This window comes from Camellia sinensis, chromosome 15 (genome assembly GCF_055761805.1).
Source record: "Camellia sinensis isolate YWXY chromosome 15, ASM5576180v1, whole genome shotgun sequence".
Taxonomy (NCBI): domain Eukaryota; kingdom Viridiplantae; phylum Streptophyta; class Magnoliopsida; order Ericales; family Theaceae; genus Camellia; species Camellia sinensis.
Window position 1 is genome coordinate 131771089 of NC_138975.1, and position 26525 is coordinate 131797613.

Sequence of the window (26525 nt, forward strand, 5' to 3'; positions counted from 1 at the left end):
GAGACACACTCTGACAGCACATAACAAGCAAGTAAGAGCCAAAACACCCCTATGTTGGAGTAGGGTTTCCCTGTCCTATTTTGTCAGGAGCTAGGGTTTCACTACGCACGCAGCGGTTTCAAACAACCTATAATCGGGTAAGCAACCTGTCCTAGCTTGGAATGGTCACTATGGTTTCCGAATATGCACTAGGTCGAATGGTCGAAAAGGGTGCCCTAGTAAAGCCGGGGTTTGTGTTCCCATACTGTCAGAGTCCTTAACTGGTCAGCCTTATGGCATGCTTTGACAAAGTCAACCCTCCAGCAAATCGTTCAGGAATGACAGATGGCAAACACGGTGTCCTAGGCGCACCAATGCACATGCAATGCAAAGAGACACATAAATAAAATCAAAACAGGATATCACGAGTTTGAGTCGAGCTCTCTAAATCCCCAGCGGAGTCGCCAGAAACTGTAGACGTCCCCGAACACCCCGGGAGGACGAGTTCCCCCCCGGTTCTGTTCGTTTTGGGTTCACTACAATTCAGGACTCTCAGATAGTCATGGTTCTTAATCTGAACCAAAGAGTCCAAATCCGGCAAATCATTTTGAGAAACAGATTTTTGAAAAGAAGTGCCAAACATGGACTGCTTTGCTAGATACAGAGTCACCACCTAAATATTTTTTATGGGAGAATTTAGGAAACCCTGACTCGGTGCCAAAGGCCACGTGTCCGTCATCACCAAAGTTGCCTCGGCTCGGGAGCTTGGGTACGATTGGGGAAGGTCAGCTATGAGCACCCCCTCTCGCCCGATCCGAAGATCGGCCTCTACTAACCGTGATATCCGTTTTTGAAAACGTTATGTGTTCTTATTCCGGTTATTAGCCTAGAATTACTATGTTATGAGCACAGCAAACAAGTATAGACCAAATCGCCTAAATTGGAACAAAACATTTCATGCTTGTTTTGAAAATGGTTTGCTACTCGCAAGTAGGCTGAAATGTGGATTTTGCCACCCTCAAGTGGGCTGTAGAAAAGATGGTTTTGCCACTATCTAGTGGGCTTAAAACTCACAGTTTTAATGCATTATGCCAATTTAGGTAATTCGACCTCCACCCACAGGCATTCAAGCAGTTTATATCACATAAGCAGCTAACCTCATGGTAATCATGTTATTATTTTAACGTTCACACTCATGTGAGATGCTAAAGCATAAAGAGCTCACTTAGTACTCCAGGCCAAAACAGAAACTAGTTAGTAATCATATGCATGACCCTAGTTTAAGATGGCTAATGCAACGCATACGGAATGTCACTAGAGTAGGCTCGGCTAGTCTATAAATGACATGTGAAAATGCACAAGTAGCACGTATTCAAGTTAGATTTGAAATGCTTATGCAGTTAGTATGATGCGCCGAGCCTGGTGCATGCAAGACTAATGAATGATGCACGCATGCATAGCATAAAGTATGCTAAAGTAAACATGTCCTAATACTAACCATCAAAGCAGGTAAGTAAAAGGGAGAAAGAAGTGGGGGTTGGAAGACATGCACACATGCACCCACACTTATTACAAATTCACCATCGTTCGGAGGGACCAAAAGAATAATACAAATTAATTAACCTACAAGCTAATTAATTATTACAGACCACCTAATTAATTAAGCAAATTAACTAAGCTAAGAAAGCAGTAAAGGCCTCGGGAAGAGGATCCAATGCGCGCGTGCTCGGGTTTGCTCGGAAATCCAACGCCACGCACAAGTTTGCCTCTGCTTTGACTGTTCTGCTTCTCTGAAAATTGCACAACTCCCAAGGTTGCTTCTCTGAGTGTTGTGGAACACTACCGGCTGAGTGAGAACACCACCGGCCATGGAGAATGGTCACCAGCCACAAACTTATGCCCTCGGCCAAACCTATTTTGCCTGTCGGCACCCAACACTGCTAGTCGGCCGATTCTTCTTGCTGAAACTTGTTTGACAGCAGCAGAGGGCAGGCAAGGCATGGCAATGTATTTCAAACAAATGTATGCACCAGCATATCCCCTATCATGTTTATGACTCAAAGGGACACGGTTCTCGATTCTCAGACCATCAATCGCGCATTTCAATGCATGATGGCCCAAGAAACCAAGTATGCACTTTGATTTTAAATGAAATGTAATGCAAATAAGCAAACAAAGGGACTTTCAGCCTCTATCATGGCTTGATCAAGAGGCGAAAGATGCATGTAAATGCAATGCAACCAAAGTATGTTAACTAGGCATGCAACATGAGCATATGGGAAGCATGCAAGGCATATAACAAGCATGCAAGTTAAATGAGCATACAACGCCGAATGTCAACACACAAGAATGCAAAACATATGGCATGTTAAGCAACCAAAACAAAGAGGAGAATACGTGCCAAATGCAACATCATTTCAACATGCAACAACATGTCATAAGCTAGGCATGCAACAACATGCCAAAGGGTGGACTTAAACTAAATTAGGGAGCCCTTAAACAAGCCTAAAACAGTGGCTAATGCTATGGAAATGAGAGCCAACACACACACACATGTACATGTTGATGGGTCAACACTTAAGTATCAAATAAGAAACCTTTAAGCACACTTAAAGGAGGACAAACATGGGCATATGGCATGTATCATAAGCTCTGAAATTGCATGAAAGAGAGGTGCCAAACCAAGTAATCAAAACAAGCAAAGCATGCAATAATGGTCCAAGTACTTGAGGCAAGCTAAGGAGGTATTGAACTACCCTTAGCAAAACCAAACATGGCATGAATTAAATGATCAAAACAGAGTTTTAACATATTAAAACAAAGCCTAAAGACCACTTAGATGGCATCTAAATGACTTAAATTCAAGGGCATGCACAATGACCAAACATGGAGCACAAGGCACAACCTCATAAGGCATCAAAGAGGCATCAAAGGCAAGGATACAAGCATGTTATAAGGACTGAAATAACATGGTAAGTGGTTCCAAACCACTGAAACAATGCAAGTAATGCATGCTAGAGAGGCCAAAGCTTAAGGTATTCAAGAGGGATTGCATGGTAGCTATACAAAGCAAGACTTGAATGACTCAAATGACCTAAAACAGTCCTTTAGCACATCAAAATATGCATGTAAGCTTCACAAAGCTAAGCCTAAATCATGCTAGAACAAGGGTCTACACCTAAAGCATGTTAAGGCAAAAATGTGGCATTACAAGACATGTATGCAAGGCATGCAAGGTGTGTCCAAAACAACTGAAAACAGAGCTATATTCTGACATAATAAGCACAAAAATCAGTTAAAGCATGGCCAACATACACTTAAACAAGATGCTCCATCAAGAGGCAAAAATGGCCCTTTTCAAGGACAACACAGAGAGGGGGTGGCCCTCTCCTTCTTAGGACCTCAAGGCACCATCCTCATCAGTAAACTCCCTCAAGATTTCAGTGTGAGGAGGCCCAAACACAAAGGTCTCGGAGCATAACCGAAATGGCACAAAACAAGGGTCAAACAAGCCTTAAGAGGGGTCAAACAACCCCAAAGCTTAAAACACCCTTAAGAAACTATTTAGGGTAGATAAAAACAAGACTTTTCTATGTCATATGTTAAGCTCAAAAATAGTTGCAAGTATGGAAAAACAAGCTATGAAAACAAGGCTTAAAAGAGGTAAAAGCTCACCCTTGAAGCACAGCAGCAAATCAGCAACTTTTGAACCAAAAAAGGGCTTCAAATCACCTCAAAATCACCTCCAAGGACCTTAGCTCAATAAAGGGAGTAGAGAACTAGGTGTTTGTATGCAAAAGTGCAAAGAAAATGCACTTTTAAGCACAAACAAGCCCTAAACCTTAGAGAGAGAGGTAGAAAATGTAGAGAGAGAGAGAGAGAGAGAGATTTTTTTGCTCAAAATTGTATATCTCTTTCTTGTATGTTAGAGAGCTTGATTGATATAGAAATATATCAATCTGCAGCTCCTCAGAACTCCCACGTCCAGGTATGGGCTGGGGTATGGCCTAAAATGACAGCTGCCAGCTGTCTACAGAGATATCTGTTGAAAACCACACTTGGCCGGCCGGCCATAAAAGTGGTTGACCAGCAGTCAAACTGGCCGACCGGCCATCACATTTGGCCGATTGAAAATCAAGGTGGCCGGTGGACAGGAGACTTGGTCGACAGGCTACCCCCTTCCCTCTGGAACACATCCACAAGCTCTTGGTGCAACCAAGCACAAAATAGAGAAGTTAAGAGATTCTAAGGCAAGGCGCGCAGCCAAGACTTTTCGAAACTCAAAACAAGCACAAGCATGGATAATCATCGCGTGTTCAAACGATGACGTCCAAGCCTTGAGGACGGTCAAAAATGGGGTGTCTACAGCTGGGCCGCTCGACCGGGTTAATATCTGGTCCGCTTCGAGCGACTGAGCTGTTGAGTTCACCCAATTAGGCTGAGGTGCTGTTGCGCCTAAAGTGACCGGGTGAAGTCAAGCTTGTTTGCGCGACCGCGCTATCACTTACACTTGGCTTTTAACTACAGAGTCCTAGGGGACTAAACACCAACACAAGGGCTCTCAAAGACTGAGTAGCCGCTGTGCAAAATTTAATCAAACCAATTCTACCGAGCTGAACAAGCCGGTCCTTCATGGAGTGCTACCGCTTCCTTGTAGACACGTCGGGCGCCCTTGCCGCGTTCCGCAAGGAGTACAGCATCCCCTTCGACGTAGACTTGGAGCTCGATGAAGAGCACATTAATCTGTGGGGCAGATTAGAATCTTGCCCCTTCACTGTATTAAGCATGATCGAGGGAGGGTTACGCTTCCCGGTGTAGCCCCTCATGTGCGAATTCTTAAGACGTACCAGGCTAGCTCCCACGTAAGTATCTACCAACACCTTTATAATCATAAACGGCGTGACCGAGTTGAACAACCGGCTCGGTTTAAGTCTGGGCCTAACTGAGATCTTGAGTCAATACACGTTCGGTCAAACAAAAGACAGCTTCAACTATTACCTGAAAATAAGGCCGGGTAGGAAACGATTAGTGATGGGCACGCCGGACAAGGACATGAACGATGACCGGTAACTACAAAACAGCTGATGTTCCCGGTTAGTACATCAGCAAGAACTTTGGTTCATCTTGTAAGCCCATCTTCCCAACTGATCTCTTTTACTAAAATTGTTCGTGCCGAGCTAATTACTTCTTTTTTGTTTTGCAGCTATTGAAGAATTGCAAGCCAACTACCAGTATCCCAACGATGAGGCAATTAGGGCCGTGCTGAGATACCGTCACCAAGATTGGCACGATCTCCTCGGTTACGTCCCCTCCTATCGTTATTCAGCACCGCGTAGGAGCAAGGTCACAGACTTTCTCCGGGCTTTTTCTCCTCCGCCTGACCCAAGTTTGCCAGACGTGCCACTTATACGACTAACCGAGGAAAAAGAAATGGCGAAGAGGAGAAAGATTAAGAATCTGGTTACCGCTACTTCCACCGAGCTACCGAGCATGCCAGCTCCTGTCCCCTTCGTCAGCCAGAGCTCGGGGACCGTGATCGCCCTGGCTTCCACGACTATCCTTCATGAGTCCCACCGCGCTGGGAGTGAGCCCAGTCAGCCGACCCCTCAGCCAAGCTTGTGGCCGAGCTAAGCACTGACCAAACAGCGCAGGAAGCCGAGCCAGCTACACCGTGGAAGCCAGAGCTCAAACACCGGGGCAAAGAGATCCCGACCACTGCGTCTGTCAATGGGGACAAGGAGCACCTCTTGGCCTTCGACTTATCGAAGGCACTGTTGTTGCTGAGCGACGTGACCGGGAGCGATCATGTTCCTGACACTTGGCTCGTGAAATCAACGGTCAAGTCCATGACGAGGGTACGTTTCAAAATCTTACCAAGTCCCTGCTCGGTTAATCTTCCTATTTCGGCTAACACCCTTCCTTTTACAGGCCATCCACAAACAGCACATGCTCATGGACCGCATTGTCAACCTACGCCACAAGGTTACCGAGCTAAATAATGCCGGTAAAAATGTCTCTGCTGAGCTTGGTCGGGCTAAGTCTTCTCTTGAAATTGCCAGCGCTGACAATGCCAGACTCCTTGGCCAGCTTGGTAGGGCCGAGCAAGAGAGGGGCGCACTGAAGGCCGAACTAGAAGCTGAAAAGCAAGCAAAGAAGGCCGCCATGGATGAGGCCAACAATCTCGGTTTCAAAGAGGCTGAAGACAGTTACATCAAGCAAGTCGAAGCCACCAAGGACATCTACTTCAAGTTCGATTGGAAGGCTACTTGTGAAAATCTCGGCCAAGGATCTGAGACCGAGGTGTTTGCCTCTTCTCCTCATGCCTTCCTGTTGGCCTATTTGATACCTTATGCCAACAAAGTCTTAAACTCTTTACAAAAAAAGGAGGAAAAAAAGGCCGAGGATGAGGCCGTCCAGAAGGAGCCTGTGCGAGAAAGAAAAGGCTGCGGTTGTCAACCTGGAAGCCGTGACGGAGGGGGCCGGGGACGAGTTTGCCGACCTCTCCCCATTAGTGTAGCTTTTTGATTTAAATTTTTGTAACCAGGCTATAAGCCCCACTTTATGCACTAAAATTCTCCATCAATGAAAAATTGTTCGCATTTCGCTTGCATTCTTGTAATGTATGTTGTTTTTTATTTTGTAATCGCGCTATGCGTGCCCGGCATGTTACATATTGATTGAACCGAGAAAATTATCTCGGTCTTAAAAGACTGGAACAAAACATCCACTCCTCACTGACTCGTAACCAAGCAAAATCGTCTTGGCTAAGATCCCAAAGTTAAATAATTTGTTAACTTCTTCGGCCGAGCAAAATCATCTCAGCTAAAAACGCAGAGTTGAACAATTCATCAGCTCAATTAGCCGGGGTAAAGCATTTCGGCTAAATCCCAGAGTTGAGCAAATCATTAACTCTTCTAGCCGGGATAAAACATCTCGGCTAAAATCTCAGAGTTGAACAAATCATCAACGCTTTTAGTTGGGGTAAAACATCACAGCTAAAATCCTAGAGTTGAACAAATCATCAACGCTTTTAGCCGGGGTAAAACATCTCGGCTAAAATCCTAGAGTTGAACAAATCATCATCTCTTTTAACCGAGATAAAACATCTCGGCTAAATCTCAAAGTTGAACAAATCATCAACTCTTTTAGCTGGGATAAAGCATCTCGGCTAAAATCCTAGAGTTGAACAAATCATCAATGCTTTTAGCTGAGGTAAAACATCTCGGCTAAAATCCTAGAGTTGAACAAATCATCATCTCTTTTAGCCGGGATAAAACATCTCGGCTAAATCTCAGAATTGAACAAATCATCAACTCTTCTAGCCGGGATAAAACATCTCGGCTAAATCTCAGAGTTGAACAAATCATCATCTCTTCTAGTCGGGATAAAACATCTCGGCTAAAATCTCAGAGTTGAACAATTCATTATCTCTTTTAGTCGGGGTAAAACATTTTGGCTTTAGAGGCAGTTGCCTCTAGTGCACTACATTTCTTCAATCACAACAAACTTCCTATGTAAAATACTTCATTTCTATTACATATTGCATTCGTGAATTCACATAATGACTGAGAGGATTACATTGGTAAATGGAGGGGAAACTTGTCCCTTTACAAAAAATTACATTAAAAAAATAGAGACTAAAAATAATACAGCTTGAGATTGGCCGTGTTCCATAGCCGGGGTACATTTTTGCCATCCAAGTCCTCTAGGTGGTATGCCCCCTTGCTTGCCAGTCCGATTATCCTGTAAGGCCCTTCCCAGTTTGCCCCTAGCTTTCCATCGCCCAGCACCAGAGTGTTGCCCACCACCTTTCTTAAAACCTAGTTCCCGACTTAAAACGGTCTGGGGTGCACTATTTTATTGTATTTTCTAGACAATTCTTGTTGATATACGGCCACGTGGATTAATGCCTTGTCGCGAGGCTCGTCAGCTAGGTTCAATTCCAGGGCGATGGCGTCAGCATTCAAATCGGGCTCAAAATTTTCACTACAGAGAGTAGGCATGCCGATCTCCAATGGGATGACTGCCTCCATGCCATATGCCAAGGCAAAAGGAATTTCCCCGGTCGAGCGTCTCGAAGTTGTCCGGTACGCCCAGAGGATACTAGGAAGTTCCTCAGCCCACTTGCCTTTGGCTTTCTCTAGCCTTTTCTTCAATTCATCTAAAATGGTCTTGTTCGACGCTTCGGCTTGGCCGTTGGACTGAGGGTAGGCCGGGGTGGAATTGTAGAATTATATCTTCAATTCCTCACAAAATCCTCTGAACTACTGTCCGTCAAATTGGGTGCCATTGTCAGAGATCAAAGCCTTGGGGACGCTAAACCGCGTAATCATGTTCTGTCAAACAAACTTCTTGACATCCTTTTTTTTGATAGTCGCCAAGGGCTCGGCTTCAACCCATTTGGTGAAGTAGTCTGTTGCCACAATGAAAAACTTGCAGTTGCCCGACGCTGTCGGGAGTAGTCCAACTATGTCAAGCCCCCACATTAAGAAAGGCCAAGGACTCGTGAGGGAGAGGAGTTCCCTAGCCGGCTGGTGAATTTGGTGGGCAAACTTCTGGTATTTCTCGCATTTTCTAACATATTTCTGCACATCTGCCTGTATGTATGGCCACCAGTATCCCTGCGAAATAGCACAGTAGGCTAAAGATCTCCCTCCGATATGACTTCCGCACATGCCTTCGTGGATCTCGTAAAGGAAAGCCTTAACGCTGTTTGGATGAACACACTTAAGGTATGGACCGGTGAATGACTTCTTATACAAAGCGCCAGATGGAGAGAGCCAAAACTGCTCAGACTTCACCCAGACTTTGTGTGCTTCCTTTTTGTCGGTCAACAGCATCCATTCTTTAAGGAAAAAGATGATGAGGTCCATCCAAGAAGGACCATGCTCAGTGCAGAATGCTTCTATCTGCTCTGAGTCTTCAATGCTGGGTCTTAGAAGAAATTCAATCAAGAGAGGGCTGGGAGTTGGTTTATTGACTATGGAAGCTAGGTCGGCCAACTCATCTGCTCGGCCGTTATCTTCACGGTCAATTTGTTGGACTCTTATTGCTTGGAATTTCTTGATGTGTTCTCTCACTAAGGCTTGGTATTTGGCCATTCTGTCATCTTTGGCTTCATATTCTCCAGACACTTGGTTTACAACGAGTTGAAAGTCGCTGTAGACCATCAGCTCAGATACGTGCAATTGGAGTATGCTTTTCAGTCCGGCTAGCAGTGCTTCGTACTCAGCTTCGTTGTTTGATGCTGGGAACCTGAGCATGATAGAATGTTTGATGGTTAGTCCGTCTGGTGAGATCAAAACTATGCCTAACCCGGCTCTGTGCCGGTTTGAGGCGCCATCTACAAAAAGTTTCCACATTTCGCCAATGAAAAGTTTCCAGCATTTTGAGGGATCTTGGGATGCTTGAAGGTTGAGGTGATCGTGGTTGCTCGACTGCTCGGCTATTTCTGCTATAAGCTCGCCGTTGACGATTGCAACAGACGTGCTTTCATCCCCCCTCGGCGGTGCGGCACTAGATCCAACAGGTTGACCTGTTATTCCCAAATCCAACATCGCATTGCCAGGCTGAAGTAAACCTTCAAGTGATGAGTTTGTAGACAGGCACGCAACTTCTGCGTCGCCATCATCATTCGGTTGTGCAATTTTCGCGGTGCTTACTCCCTTTAGCCCGACTGCCTCGGTGAGATCCACCGGGTATATCGGGTGAATTCCTGGCGAGAATTCGGCAACAAAATCGGCCAATGCTTAGGCTTTGATGGCGGTTCGGGGTTGGAACTTGACGTCGAATTGCCCCAATTTGATTGCCCACTTCAGAATTCAGCCGGAGAAATCTAGCCGATTAAATAAGGCTTTCAAGGGGAATTCGGTCAACACCACGATTGTGTGAGCATGAAAGTAGTGCGCCAATTTCCTGGAGGCCATCATTAGTGCCAAAGCAAGTTTTTCCAGCGTTAAGTATCTTGACTCTGCCAGTAGCAAGGTTTTGCTCATGTAGAAGGTTGGGAGATGTTGGATGCCTTCTACTCGAACGGGTACCGCGTTGACAGCATGTTGAGAAATAGCCAGATAAAGGTAAAGGTTCTTGCCATGCTTCAGCGTGACCAAGAGTGGAGCGGAAGATAGATATGTCTTTAGCTCGGCCAGGCTCTGTCATAGTCTTCGTCCTAGGAAAACTTGGATTTCAGGGTTTAGAAAAAAGGATGGCAATGATCTAATGACCGACTTATATATTGGTTAAGCGTGGCTGCCATATCGGTAAGATGTTACACGTCCTTTACCGAGTTGGGCTACTTCAATTCCCGTATGGCTTTGATATGGGTAGGGTCCGCCTCAATGCCGCGGTTGGTACTAAAAAGCCCAGGAATTTTCCAGATCCCACATCGAAGGCACATTTTGACGCATTCAGATGTAACTCGTGTTGTTTAAGAATGGTGAACATCTCTACCGAGTCAGCCATGTGGTCGGCCTCGTGTTTGCTTTTGACCACCATGTCATCGATGTAAGCCTCCATCGTGCGACCGAGTAGTGGGGCGAACATTTTGGTCACCATTCTTTGGAAAGTCGCCCTTACAAGCCAAAAGGCATGACTCTATAGCAGAACAATCCCTTTGGTGTTGTGAAAGAGGTAATCTCCTAGTTAGGCTCATGCATGGCGATCTGGTGATAACCGCGATATGCATCCAAGAAACTGAGTCGGTTGTGTCCGGCTGTAAGGTCCACAAGCTGGTCGATTCTAGGCAAAGGAAAACTGTCTTTAGGACAAGCTCGGTTGACCGTCTTGTAGTCAACGCACACTCGCCATTTCCTATTCTTCTTGGATACCACGACTATGTTAGAAACCCATCGAGGGCAGTGCATTTCCTGGATTGCCCTAGCTTCGAGCAAGTTTTTGACCTCCTCTGCCACTACCTCGGCGTGATGAAGGGCTAATCTCCGCGTTCTTTGAATGACAGGCCGAGCGTCTGGGAAGACATTGAGTTGGTGGCAAATAAAGCTTGGATCGAAGCCTGGCATGCCGTAAGGCATCCATTCAAATACTTCAATATTCGCCACCAAGAACTCCACCATCTCCAGCCGTTCTTGTGCGGTCAAGCTGGATCCTAACAGGAAGGACTTGTCTGGATTGTCTTTGCTGATCTGGACCTCCACCAGATCTTCAATGGCCTTTTCTTCGGCCCTAGTGCCCACATCATCCAGGACACTTTGATCTTTCGAGCCTTCGATCATTTGCACGAAACCTTTGGCAGCTCGACTCCCATTAACTGCTACGAAACACTGTTTAGCCATGACCTGATCGCCCCAAATCTCTTTAATCACCCCCGCAGCAGAGGGGAACCGCATAACTTGGTGGTAGGTCGACGCCACAGCCTGCATGGCGTGAAGCCATCCCCTGCCCAGGATCAGATTGTATGTGGAAGGTACCTTTAACACCAAGAACTCCACCTGCTTGACCACAGATCCGGCTTTGACCGGTAGGATCATCTTTTCGAAGGGCCACTCCGGTTGTGAGTTGAAACCAACCAGTGATGAAGTTGCCGGAGCCAAATCTGTATCTTTGAGTTTGAGCTGCTTAAAGGCGTCGTAGTACATGATCTCGACCGAGCTACCTTGGTCGATCAAAATGCGCTTAGCATGAAAGTCCCTGACGCGGAGGGTGACCACCAGAGCGCCATTATACGGCATTTGAATGCGCTCAAGATCCCTGCTTGAGAAGCTGAGCACATTTTTCTCCTCAGTCTTGTCTCTTTTGACCGTAGGTTGGACTGACAGGACTTCCCTCATATGTTCTGCTTTTTTGATCATCCCTCGGAGCTCGCATACCCGCACTGGCTCAACGATACCATGGATCACATTGACCACTCCTTGGGGGGTGCTTCTAGGGCGGCCAAACCACTTGGCTCAGCCGGAGCATGGTGCGCGGCTTTGACGCCCCTATCGATGTAACGGTCCAAGTGACCAGCAGCAACCAACTTCTCCAAGTGTTGTTTCAAGGGCAAACAGTCCTCTATACGGTGCCCTCGCTCACTATGAAAGGTGCAACGATACCGCGGATTGAAGCCCTTCTGCGCATTGCCCAACTTGGCTAGAAATTGGACGTAAACCTCATCACGGATTTAGATAAGAATGCGGTAAATTGGGATTTTAAAAACCGTGGTGATGCTTGTTCAGACATTCAACTTTCTATTCGCATCTGCCGTGGTATCGCGTGGATAATCAGCTCGGTCTTGCGGCAACCTTTGCCCTAGTTTCTACGATCCGAACCATGGCCTGATTCTCTTACGCGGTCACTTGGACGGTTTGTCTCCTATCTGACCGTGTGGACTTTTCCAGCCACCCTTTTGTCCTTTGCCACCAGATTCGTCTTCGCGGTGGCCGTGGTCGCATCATCCTTTACTCGGATGTGCTTGTTGATGCGTTACATCAACAGCTCCATAGAAGTTAGTTGATTCATCGTAAGCGAGTCCCTCAGTTTATGTTTGACCGGGAGACTGTGCTTATATTGAGTGATTGCCAGGTTGGTCGGGCAATCAAGGATCTTGTTGAAAGTTTTCTAATACTTGGCGTTGTATGCTTTGAGAGAGTCGCCTGGCTCCATCTTGACACTCAGAAGGTGGTCAACCTCCTTTGGCGTTTTGGTGTTGGTTTTGAATCGAGTCACGAATGCTTCCGCCATTTGCGGCCACCTTTCGATGCTTTCCTCCAATAGCCTCTCAAACCATTTCAGGCCTAACTCGTCCAAACTCGACAGGGGAAAATAAGGCACATGAGAGTGTCGTTACACCTATATTCAGTTATGACCTGTTGGAAGTGGCTTACGTACATGTACGGATTGGTTTTTCCGTCATAGAGCGTAAACTTGGGCTGGTGGAAGCCCTTGGGGAGCGGCCTGGTCTCTATCTCAAGAGAGAAGGGGGTGGCGCTCAGCCTTGCCAAAACCTTGTCTAAAAGGACATGTACAACTGGACGGGGTGGCGACGTCACGACTTTTTCACTAGTGTGACCTCCGTAGGATAACCACTGCAACGCCGGCACCCTTTACTCCTCCCGTCTGCACGCTCGCTTTTCTAAGACATCCCTCAAGTCCTCCGAACAGGCGGAGTAAGAATATCTCGACGTCGTCAGTGGACGTGAGGGACGGTAACTGTTGTCTTGCGCGCAAGACTTCTCTACTGGCAGGTCAGAGTCTCCAACCCCATAACTTCTGGTGATGGGGAGTGAGGGCGTGTGACACTGGTTCTGGCTACCCGAGCGACGGGGTTGGGTGCGCTCACTGTGGTTACCCACTCCAGCAACCCTTTCCTTTTGACCTGCCGCTTTAGTGTCTCCATCTCCGCCGTCATCCTTCAAATGATGGTGTCTTGATCTCTTAGCTTATGCTCCAGGCACTGAGCGTGTGACTCTTTTCGCCGCCGGTGCCCGTCAAGGCTACGTGAGCAGTCTGTGCTCCTTGTGTGCTTGTCTCGCGCATCTCTAGGGTGCTCTCCAAGAGAGGTCTCCATACTAGCCATGCTAGAGATGGAGGGAAGACCCTCTTTTCTACGAACGGACTCCGGTGTGATGTCGTCGATGGCGGATAGCGGAATGTCGTCGTTATTCGCCATGAAGGGTGATCGGACGAGGTTAGAGGACAAGGTTGTCTGTCAAAGCTCCCCATAGACGGTGCCAATTTTACAGGGGCCAAATATCCATCGCTGTCTGTACTCCTTGTGTCCAAGCTGCGCTTCACTCTGATCGACCTGAGAACACAATGATGGTGAGCTACCGTAGACACCCCATTTTTGACCGCCCTTAAGACTTGGGCGTTACTGATGGTTTACTTGGTGGAGAAAGGTGTGCAGGGCAAAAGTTCAGTTTCTTCGGCAAGGAGAGAGCCAAATCTCAACTTCACACCCCATTTTGGACCAAAGCTATTTTGGATGGTTTTTAGACTTTAAAACCCTCTCTTTCAAAACATTTTTGAAATAAAATTCCTACGATGCTCTAAGACTCACATTTTGTCAAATAATATGCTTTTTGATAAACCGAGCAAGGACAAAGTGGAAATTAATGAAAGAGAGATGAAATCTTTGAAAAATCTTTCAAAACACCTTACTTAGGGGTTTGAAGTTGAAGAAAAGAGGAGAAGAGGGGAGAAAACAAGTTGGAGAAGAAGTTCGGCAAGGATCCGGGTAGAAGAGAGTCGAGCGACCCTCGCTGAATCAGGCTTATTCATCTGCATACTTGGATTTTAGCTATGAGGCCACCACCGTTGGAAAGCTTACTTCCGGGGTTTCATTTTGCACTCAAGAATCTCCTAAAGCCAAGTCTGGGTGGGGGAGATATGGTTGGTTGAAGTTGGGCATCATCCCGGTTGGATCGAATCTGCGTGGCTTCACCAAAAAGGGCATAACTTTTTGCACAGGAGGAATTTTAATGCAAGGTTTGCGGCATTGGAAAGCTAACTTCCGGAGTTTCAATTTGGACACCCACCAGCCATTTTTTGACCTTGGAAGCATCTATCGGCAATCTATTTAGCCGACTGGCAATTTATTGTGCCGACCGGCCATTCATTTTGGCCGACGACCTCCTTTTTTGGCCGGTTTGACCTTTTTGCACCTTCCAGGCATGGTGCATGCCAGCTGTGCCAGCTAGGATGCACAAACCTGTCCCCCCATACACATAGGTGGTTGTTTTGAGCCATTGACCCCTTTTTTTTGCACCCTTTGCTCAAGGCTTCTTGAGGAAGCCTTGACCCCTTATCTTGGCTTCCTCAAGAAGCTTACCACCTGTCCTAGCTTCTGTGAGAAGCCTTGGCCCTCTTGTCCCCCTTGACCCTTTCTCTTAAGCTTGTCTTATAAGCTTAGAGCCATTTCCTTTGCCTATTTAAGGGCCTCTCCTCCTCCATTGTTAGAGGTTGGTGGTTTCGAAAGAAAAACCAGAGCTTATACATATATATCTGATATATACACCCTCTCTCTCTATATTTTACTCTCTCTCCTCCCTTGTGTGTGTTTTGTGGCCTAAAAGTGCATTTTTACCTTAGTTTTGCACTAAGACACACACTACCACACCTTGCTTCGAGTTTGAGAGACATTGAGGGTTGATTCTCAAGGTTTTGGACTGATTTTGGTCAGAAAAGAGTGGCTGGACCAACTGTTCTTGAAGTGTTCTTCAAGGGTGAGTTTCTTGCTTTATTTTCCCCAATCTCGCATTGACTTTTAGCCTGTCTTTCTTTCTGTTTTGAGCTTAGTGTATAACTGAAAAAAGTCTTGTTTTTATGTCCTTTTCAAGTTTGTTTAAGAACACTTTTGTGTTTGGGGTTGTCTACCCCCTCTTAGGCCTTGTTTGGCCTCATTTTTATGCATTTTTTGTGAGCTCCGGGACCACCTTGTTTAGGCCTCCTCACCACTGAAATCTTAAGGGATTTCAGTGGTGAGGAGGGTGTCTTAAGGTCCTAAGAAGGAGAGGGCCATCCCCTCTCCTTATTGTCTTCATTACTTGCATTTTTGGCCTTACAAAGGGGCCTATGTTTGCACACTTCTTGGGCTCGGTTCAGGCATTTTTCAGTGGGTTTTAGGACCCTCAGAAGTCATTTTTAGAGTTGATTTGGTCTTGCTAAATGTCTATCTTGCATGTGCTTAATAACTCCTTGCATGGCCCTCTAAAGTAACTCATCATTTTTGCATGCCATGGTTGCATATCAGTGGTTATTTGGGCCTATTTTCACATGTTTTATTCACTGATTTTTGATGGTTTGGTGAGATTCCATGTGCATCATATACTTGCCATACAACCCATGTTTGCTAGTCAAAGTTGCATGCTATTTTAGTCCATCTTGCTAACATCTTTTGGCCATGCTTTGAATTGGAAATATGCATGTTTTGGGACTATCTTGCATCTGTCTTCATGCTTCATGATCAAATAATGCATGCTTTGTATAGCTATAGGCCAATGCGTATGCCTAGTTTTGTGTTTCGGGGCCATTCCATGCATCGGGTGACATGTTTCCATGATTCGGGGCTGTTTTGTATCACATTTCAGTGCTGGAATTACATGCTTGTATGCCATATTCCATGCCTTGCCATGCTTTGGTAGAGTGGCATTTGATGCCTTAGGTTCGGTCCTCGATTTGCGTGCATGCGTGCACGCATTTCGAGTGTCTCATTTTCATCTAATGGCCACTGATTTTGGCATGCTTGCGAGCTATCCATGTTAGTTTAAGTCCATCATCACATGTTGTTGCATGCCATGTTTGCTTACATGTTTAGGTTGCGCCCCTAGTATACATTGCTCATTTGCATGTTCATGTTGCATACTTAGCCTCCATGCCTAGGTTGCATTTCATTGAGCATGCATCCCTTGCCTCTTGATCAATCATGATAGGGGTTGGGGCCCTTTGATGTGTTTTGTGCTTGCATTTCATTTGATATCGAAGTTGCAAAACTTGGCCTCTTAGGCCATCATGCATAATTGATGGCCCGAGGGTCGAGGGTCATGCTCCCTTGAGTCCCTTGCATGATAGGGAGTGTGCCCGCGCATACATTTGCTTGAAATTCCATGCCATACACTGTCTGTCCTTGTTGCTGTCAAAAACCAGTTTCTGCAGGGAGTTTTTGCCGACCGGCACTGTACAGTGCCGACCGGCCATGGATTGGTGGCCGATAATATGAAACCCCAGCTGATGGATAAGTCCAATGGCCGGTGGGTATTCCCTTCAGCCGATGGTGTCCTATAGGGTTCAGGGAACCTGTCCTAGGATTTTGGCAGTTTTCAGAGAAGCAGGGCAGTGTAAACAGAGGCAACAGTGGTATGGTACGGGCTTTCGGGGGAAGATAAATCCAAGCATACATCATTCACGCATCCCGAGGCGGGGGCTGCGGCCATCTTCTCTTTGCATTTAATTTGTTAATTAGATTAGAAATTTTGTAATAATTAATTTAGTATTATTTATTCGGACTGTAATATTTATTTGGACCCTCCGAGTGAGGGCAATTGTGTAATAAGTGTGCGTGAGTGTGTGCATGTCTTCCAATCCCCACTTCTTTCTCCTTTTTACTTATCTGCTTTCGATGGTTAGTGTTAGGGCATATTTAATTTAGCATACCTTGTGCTATGCATGCGTGCATCCATACATTTGTCTTGCATGTATCGGGCTCGGCGCATCATACTAACTGCATTGTACTTCAATTCCAAGTTGAATACATGTTAGTTGTATCATCATCATATGCCATCTTAGAATAGCTGAGCCTGTCTAGATTGCATCTTTGCATGTGTTGCACTAGCCATTTTTAACATGAACTAGGATCATGCATGTGATTACTAACTAGTTTTTGTTTTGGCATGGAGTACGATGTAAGTATTTATGCTTTAGCATCCTTGCATGCGTGTGAGTGTTGCCATGATAGCATGATTACCATGAGGCTAGCTGTTTATGTGATATAACTGCTTGAATGCCTGTGGGTGAAGGTTGGATTGTCTGAGTTGGGATGACTCATTGAAATCCGTGTTTTAGCCTACTTGCGAGTAGCAAATTCCAAAACATTTTTCCAAAACAATCGGATATGCAATGCTTATTCCCAAATTAGGCAATCTAGTCTATACTTGTTTGCTGTGCGCATAACATAGTAATTCTAGGCTAATAACCGGAATAAGAACACATAACGTTTTCAAAAACGGATATCATGGTTAGTAGAGGCCGATCTTCGGATCGGGCGAGAGGGGGTGCTCATAGCTGACCTTCCCCAATCGTACCCAAGTTCCCGAGCCGAGGCAACTTTGGTGATGATGGACACGTGGCCTTTGGCATCGAGTCAGGGTTTCCTAAATTCTCCCAAAAATAAAATATTTAGGTGGCGACTCTGTATCTGGCAAAGCAGTCCATATTTGGCACTTCTTTTCAAAAATTTGTTTCTCAAAACGATTTGCCAGATTTAGACTCTTTGGTTCAGATTAAGAACCGTGACACAAATCGAGTCCGAACTGTAGTGAGGTCCCTCGCGGACGTGCTACAGCTAGTTGGTGGTGTACTGTCGAAAAACCCTCCGACAATCAAGTTAGCACACAGGGAAAGAGGGAAAAGAGAGTAGGCAAAGTGATAGGTGAGTTGCGATCATAAGATGTTTCAGACCTGAGTATGGGGGCGCAACACTGTTTATATACCTTCTACGCGCACCTCTGTGTCCATTCGCCTTTGGACGCGTGGACCCGCTCTCCTTTCCCATTTTCCCACATGTTAGTGCAAATACTACTAAACACCACCTAACAAAACCGCCAAATAACATTGGCGCGAACGGACAGCACGACACTACTCCATCACTCCACGACCGTGCTACTTCTAAGATGTGCAATGCTCTAAACTGAGCTACGCCTAGCACAGCGCCACATTGTCACACCACGACCGTGCTAATTGTCCGGTTTCATTAAAGAATCTCACTGCGGCTTAGCCGACCTCAGTTATGACCTAGCTCCTGCTCGGTCGGACTGATTAGCGGAAGACCTAACCCGTCTAACTCAATGAGCAAATAAAGTTAACCGAGCTGACAGTCTGATGTTACCTCGGCTAAATCGGACTGGGGCCTTGACCGAGCGCTTCCCCACTTGCTTGGCCCAACTCAGCTTGGCCCAAGCTCGCTTGGTCCAATTTAGCTCGGTCATTATCTCGGCCCAATGCCAATTTAGGAAATCTCCCTCTCAACTAGTATACCAACTAGTGTCATGTCATTATTATGGATTCCACTTATTATACAAATTACAAATATCCAAAATCTATAAAATTATGTCACATCATCTGTTAATATACTAGTTAGTACATTAATTGGTACATATAACATTATTCTTATACTTTTGGTGACAATAAGACATGGGTTGGTATCGTTTGGGAAATTGACTATTTTAGTTTTTGCTTTTTAGTAGGCTAAAATATTTGTGTTTTAGAATATTGTTGTAGTTTTTGTAATTAGATGTGATATTTCAATATTTGTGATATAAAAAGTGAAATGGTTATGAATTTGATGTTTTATTAACTATTTTAACTTTTTATTTTTATTTTTTTTAATGAATTTTAGCTAAAAAATCAATTTTTGTGAGTCATCAAGTTTTGACTAGATGGACTATGATATTTTCGAAATCTAGAGTGGCAATGAGAGGTGTTTGTATATATTTTATATAAAAAATGTAATTAGAAGATTATGTATTTTCAATCATTTCAAATTAAATAAACAATGAAATGAAACATGTCACTAAAAAATAAAAATAAAAAAACAAACAAAACAATGAACATGTCATCACACTGACAAAAAAAAAAAAATTGTATAATCATTAAACAAATATTTAATTAAGCAAAAGCATGATGAACTCGTATTCATTAATGAAGTATCTTGAAACTCCATGTTTATATTACAAATATGGGACTTTCTATCATAGTTTAATAAATAATACAAAACAAAAAAATAAAATAAAAATAAAAACACAGAAAACACCAATAATAGGCAAATGTAGGAGTATAAAAATGGCCCGTGGCTTGGGGTAGGCCCAACCGTTTGGGTCGGGCCTGGGCCCGATCCGAGACCCTATGTCCGGACCATTATTTTGAAGCCCGATTCGTGGCCCGGCCCATCGGCCCGCTTAAGGTCTGCTTGACCCGCCCAAGGCCCTCTATCTTTTTTAGTGAAAAATAATAAAATTTTAATAGAAAAAAAATTGTTTAGGTCCGGCCCAAGCTCAAGTCCAAGCCCATTGGCTCCGCCTGAGCTCAGCCCACCAGCCCGTCCAAGGCCCGAATATCCCTGGAATTGGGCATGGACCTAATTTTCTAGCCCGTGATCCAGCCCAACCCGAATTATAGCGGGAGCCCGCAAGGCCCAACATGAGCCGGGCCAGGCCAGGCCAAATATACACTCTTAGGCAAATGTTTGGTTTGTTTTTAAAATATAGATATGGGCTTCAAAGTTTGGACCTTTTAAATTTTTCATTTTTATTTGGTGGCCTTTTTAAATTAAGATTAGGTCATTTTATAAGGAACTTTTTAAACTTCTCAAATATATTTTTATATACAATAATACAGAGGTAACAAAATTTTTAGGCCCTTTTTAAAAATAATTTTTTTTAAGTCCAAAGCGGTCATTTTGTGGACTTTGCCCCAAAATTTGGTCTACCTGGCTTCTGGCCTGCCAAGGTTGGCATATGCCTTGATGAAGATTAGGGCAAAAATTTGGTGGAAGGTTTTTCTATATTTAAAATAAATATAAATAATGTTATTATTTTATATTATAATTTAGGGAAAATTTTACTTTTCCCCCCTATGGTTTAGGCCATGTGCAGATTGCTCTCCTCACTTTCAAATATAACCACATAACCCCCATGTGGTTGATGAAGTAATGTGCACTGTTAACACCGTGAATGGCAGACATAAAAAGACCAATTTGCCCTTGTATAAATATATCGAAGCTTGCTTACCAGTTTCACTTTCAAAAGTCATGCATCTGAGAAGAGGAAAGTGAAGAGAACTAGGGTTGTTTGATTGAACAGATTAGGGTTTCAATCGAACGAAATAGTGTATAGATTTGAGAAAGTAGGGCTTCGATTGTTCGATTGTCACTGATTTGGAGATTTACGAAGCAAACAAAGCCTAAAAGTTCATGAAGAATAAGTTGTAAGGTATTTTTTCGATCATTCCTTTTTATTTTGTGTTACATTCGGTTCGATTTGCTAATATATATATATATATATGTATATAAAATGTTAGTTGATGTACTTTTTGTTCCTGTATACTGTGGTCCCGTATGTTTTGTATATTAGGGTTTGTGTGCCTCCCTTTTTCGTACCATTAGTGGTTAACTTTTTGTCATGGCACTGTGTGCGATGCAGTTGTTCATATCCTGTTGCTATGGTGGTTTTTTGTATATATAAAGTTCATATACTATGGTCCCCTATGGTTGTTTGTTTATTTGTAGTGAATGATGTGAGTGTATTACTTTGTTTGTTTATTGTCATTGTGTTTTGTGTGGGGTATGCACTGAAAAGGTGAAGTTTATCCTTAATCCTCATTGTATTACTTTGTTTGTTTCCTTCTTCAATTAACTTTTAACTTTATGCTTGAAGAATAGGTTTTTTTAATTCTATTACTTTATGCTTTTATGTTCTGTGTGATCTGTTTGAGGATTATGGATTATTTATTATTTTAGTTTATGTTGGTTACATGCAGACTATATCTTTGTTTAGGGTTGTGGGTTGTGGTCCCAAAATGTATTGATGAAAGTCTTTTCTACTTTAGGAGTGAATGCTGAAAATGTCAGACAAATTCATAACTGTTCAAATGCACCATGGGGGCCATTTTGTCTTTCATCCACATGTTGTTTATGAGGGTGGTAGGGTGAATGAAATAATTAATTGTGACCTTAACAAAATGTCTATGTTTGAGTTAATAGACCTTTTTTATGACCTAGTTGGTGGAAAATGAGTAAACATAGATATGTACTATACATGGCCTGGTTATAGTTTAGATGTTGGGTTGAAAGCAATGTACAGTAATGCTGATGTGATGAAAATGCTTGAGGCTTATAAGGGTTTGGATTATGTAGTAGTTTATGTAGAGAAGGGTGTAGATCCTATTATGGTTTTGTCATCCATTGGTGAGTTGTTGTCAGATCCCAATGGTGCAGAACATGGTGGTAATGCCATAGGTGGTGGTGACACAGAATATGGTGGTAATGCCATATGTGGTGGTGACACAGAACATGGTGGTAATGCCATATGTGGTACTGACATAGACATTATTGATATAAACTTGTCTGATATTGACATCATAGTTGATGACATTGGGAATGACTCAGATGATAGTGCAGAGGTAGCTGAGGGTGAGGATGTGGGTAAGGGATGTGAGGGTAGTGATACACAACATGAGGGTAATGATACACAACATGAGGAGGGGTTGCAGCATACTACTGACACTGAGTCTGTAGAAGGTAATGAGGCTGATGAGAGTGACAGTGCACAGATTGAGACTAAATTTTTGGTTGATGAAAATAGAACTGGTAGTGATGATTCTGAGGACTTGGACTACATAGTTAGTGAAGAATATAGTGATACTGAGACTTCTGAGGATAGTGTAGAGGAAAGTGATGACCAAGGTTGGTTGTATGAAGACCTAGAGGGTCCAAATGATGACATTTTTTATGAAACCTCACACAGAAGAACTGAAGGACCACCACCTAAAGTTAATCTACAAGGTGATGTTGGTTGGTATTCAAATGTTGATGATGATGATGAATTGAATAGTCTTAAAGGGTCATCCGATGAGGCAGAGGATGCTGGATACCTAGAATACAAAGAATGTATGATGAAGAATCCCAAACTTATAGTTGAAATGAAATTTCCCAATCCCCAAGTTTTCAGAGAGTATTTGAGGGAGTTTAATGTGGTGCATGGTTATGATATAAGGTACATCAGAAATGAGAATGCTAGGATCACTGTTGTTTGTAAGCATGGTTGTACTTAGAGAATACATGCCTCTCCATTTGGGGGAACCCTAACCTTTCAGATCAAAACTCTAGAGGGGAAACACACATGTGGGAGGAATTATAGCAACAAACAAGCCACCTCTAAGTACTTGGGGAAGAAGTTTGTAGATGAGGTGAGAGATGACCCCTTCATCAACATAGCATATTTCATGAAAAAAATTAGAAAAGAGATAATGGTGGATGCGAGTAGGTTTCAAATATAAAGGGCAAAGAGAAAGGCAAGGGAGATAATTGTAGGGGATTTGGCAGAGCAATATCATAGGATTAGGGATTATGCAGCTACAGTTGTTAGGAAAAATCTAACCTCACACATTTCAACAACAACTAATCCTAAAAAGACAGAACCTACATTTGAAAGAATGTATTTCAGACTTGGTGCACAGAAAGATGGATTTCTAGCAGGGTGTAGACCAATAATAGGACTAGATGGTTGTCATTTGAAAGGGATTTTTGGAGGGCAGCTACTCAGTGCTATTGGTAGAGATGGAAATGATAAAATGTATCCTATTGCAGTGGCTTTGGTTGAGATAGAATGTAAAGCCTCTTGGTCTTGGTTTCTTCAGGAATTGATGAGTGATATTGGGAGTGTTGAGGAGATGGGGTGGACATTTATATCAGATAGACAGAAGGGGTTAGTTGAAACATTTGCAGAATTATACCCTACTGCAGATCATAGATACTGCTTGAGACATGTATATAGTAACTTCAAGACAAAATACAGTGGTTGTGTGTTGAAAGACCTGTTTTAGAAAGTTGCATCAATTGGAAATGTGCATGAATTCAATTATTGGATGAAAAAAGATTGAAGAAGCTGATCCTAAGACTGGAAATAGGAAGACAACTGTGGAGTGGTTGAGGGAGACTGACCCTACTTTGTGGGCAAGGTCATATTTTTCTCCAAAGAGCAAGTGTGACATCCTTGTGAACAATTTGAGTGAGTCATTCAATTCTTACATTCTAGAAGCTAGGGAGCTACCAATAATCTCCATGTTTGAATGGACCAGAAGGAAATTGATGCAAAGGATTCAAGTTAAAAAGGATGGAATGACAAAATACAGTGGTGAAATTTGTCCCAATATTCATGACAAACTTAAGAAGTTGAAGGTGGAATCAAGGAACTGCTTTGCAACCTGGTGTGGACAATTGGAATTTGAGGTTGATCATTTTCAGAGGAGGTACATAATGGACCTAAGTACTAGGACATGCAGTTGCAAGAGATGGGATTTGTCTGGTTTGCCTTGTAGTCATGCCATCAGTGCAATTCAAATCAATCATGAGAAGCCAGAAGCCTATGTGCATGAGTATTACAGCAAGTCTAGGTACTTGGATACTTATGCATTCATGATACACCCAGTTCTAGACATGCATGAGTATGAAGAAGGTGTCCAGAAATTGAATCCACCAGAAGCAAAGAAATTAGTAGGCAGACCAAAGAAGTTAAGAAACAAACAAGCAGATGAGCCAAGAAATCCACACAAGGCATTAAGGAAGAACATCAATGTCACATGTGCTAAGTGCCTGCAGAAGGGGCACAAACAGAGGTCATGCAAGAACAAGCTGCATCCTAAGTCCAAATTGGTGAAGGTTAGTGTATCGTTATGCATTCATTTATTGTACACATGTTGTTATTTGTTTGTTGTATACTTAATTTATTGTATACTTCATTTGTTTGTTGTAGCAGAGATGTACTACTGGGCAATCATCTCAACTTGCATCAACTCCTACTCTTGTTCCTACTCCTACTCCTACTCCATCAACAAACATCCCATCAAATGAGGTAACCAACTTTTAATGTTGACTTGTAACTTCAAGTATGAACCTAACTGGAATTTTTTTTGCCTCAGATGTCCAGTAACATCCAAACTAGAAGAGGAGGCCAAGCAGCATCTCAGCCACCAATGAGTACTGCTTCTTTTGGACTGAAGATGAGGAGTACTAGGTCATCCACTCAGGTAACTCACTTGTTTATATAACCAACTTTTTAGTTTTGTAACTTTTTAGTTTGTTAATTAAAAATGTTGTTGCAACCCACAAAACTACCAACCCATGGTGGAAAAGCATCAAGTGGTCTTGGCAAAGGACTTGAAATCACAGTTGGTGGGAGGGTTAGAGGTAGAGGACCAATTAATGCATCTGCATCTAGAGTCAATGTTGGAAGAACTGGAGTGAATGCTAATGTCAGAGGGCATGCTGTTTCAGTAACTTCTGTACTAGAGACAACCAAAGCAAGGATACTGCACAAAGAACTGGCAATTGGGTCAAAGTAGACTATACTTATAGTTATGGTTTTTGTAATTGAACAATACTTATAGTTATGGTTTTTGTATGTAGAGTTATGTTTTGTATTTAGAGTTATGGTTTTTGTATTTAAGCTATGGTTTGTATTTAGAGTTATGGTTTTTGAGAATGGTTTTCAAATGCAGCATACTTCTGTAAATGGATTGGTATTGAATGGCATTGTCAGCATACTTCTGTAAGTAGATTGGTATTGAATAGCATTGTGAATCTCAGTTTTTTTTTTTTTTTTTGGTATTGAATAGCATTGTTTGTGTTGAAAATGTTGGTTGTATATTTTGCATTGGAATGCCGTAAAAGAAATTAAGCTCAGTAGGGTTGAATAGCATTGTCAACATACTTTTGTTTGTTGATTTTTTTCCAATTAAACTCAGCAGGGTTGATTTTTTTCCAATTAAGAATTTGTAAGAATTTTTTTCCAGTAAAACAAATTATGAATTTGTTGGAATAATTTCCAAAGTTGCAGTAAAAAAATTCATACAAAAATCATGTTGCAGTAAAAAAAAATACAAAAATCACAAATTTCATAAACATAATTTCATTTCTTTCAAACATACATCAAGTACATAAAGCACCTTACAAATTCTTACAAATTCATTTCATATTGAACATTAACATGGTGGAAATGAAACACACAAGCAAAACCACCATCAATGTCTTCATCATCATGGTCAGTGCCTACATCTTTATCTCCAGCTTCATCAGTCTTCCATTAAACTGCACACTTTCCTCAACTCTTGGCTTCTCATCATCAATCTCATCTCTTCCATAGATGGGAGCATATCTAACTGGGTTGCACCAAGCCCAGAAATCACAACCCCTTAAACCCACATTTTCACAAACATAGTACAACTTACCTTTTGAAGGCTTCTCAGACTCCACGATTCTAATGGTTGCTTTTCTCCTACAACGACATTTCTTGCTCACGAACCTCAACATTTGTCCTTTTCCACCTCCAATGCTTGAAGATGACATTTTTTCTAGGTAGACTAACTGCAACTCAACATATAAAGCAACGAAGCAATATAAAAAGCAAGGTAAGCTTTTATGTTTAACCCTAGGGGCAATTTCATCTTTTCATTGCGAGGGAACATCATCAGTTCATGCCCACTCACACCACTCTCGCGTGCACTACACAGCCGGTTAGAAAACACGGAAAAGCTAACGGTGCACATTACTCCATCAACCACATGGGGGTTATGTGGTTATATTGGAAAGTGAGGGGGGTAATTCGCACATGACCTAAACCATAGGGGGGAAAAGTGAAGTTTGCCCTATAATTTATTATGTTAAATTCAGTTTTATATTTCTTGTGACTAAAATTTGAGAGTTATTTAAAGTCTTGCTATGAAATGAAAATAAAAAATAATAAGTTATTTAATAAATGGAAAATTACCATTCAAGAGAAGTCTTTAAAATTTATTACACATTAGTTAAAAAAATAAGATTTTAATTATTAATATTTATATTATTTATCACTCTTTTATAAATATTTTTTATGACCCCAACGATGTGTAAATATATTTTATTATAGATTCAAATCAAGACTATACTGTATGAAAAATAAATAATAATAAAAAAAACCAGAAGATGAAACCCAAACTTGTAAAGTTTATTCTAAATTAATGGAGGGTGAGTGCTTTTGAGAAATATATACCGAATCACTGACGGAGGCTTTTTTTTTTTTGCTTTCCAAATTTGTAGGACATGTATTAGCTCTAGAGTGAGTTTTTTTTTTTTTTTTTTTTTT

General features: G+C 42.8%; 2 protein-coding genes across 2 annotated transcripts; one reads left to right on the forward strand and one right to left on the reverse strand.

The window, feature by feature from the left end:
• Window positions 1-10616: 10616 nt before the first annotated feature.
• LOC145813294 (uncharacterized) lies at window positions 10617-11465 on the reverse strand. The gene has a single exon (XM_082908585.1). It carries the CDS (start codon window positions 11463-11465, stop codon window positions 10617-10619), a length of 849 nt encoding a protein of 282 aa, XP_082764711.1.
• An 11374-nt stretch (window positions 11466-22839) lies between these two features.
• LOC145813295 (uncharacterized) lies at window positions 22840-24957 on the forward strand. Its single transcript, XM_082908586.1, has 5 exons — window positions 22840-23172; window positions 23282-24064; window positions 24162-24257; window positions 24325-24432; window positions 24904-24957. The coding sequence occupies exons 1-5, from the start codon at window positions 22840-22842 to the stop codon at window positions 24955-24957; spliced, it is 1374 nt and encodes a 457-aa protein (XP_082764712.1).
• Window positions 24958-26525: the final 1568 nt, after the last annotated feature.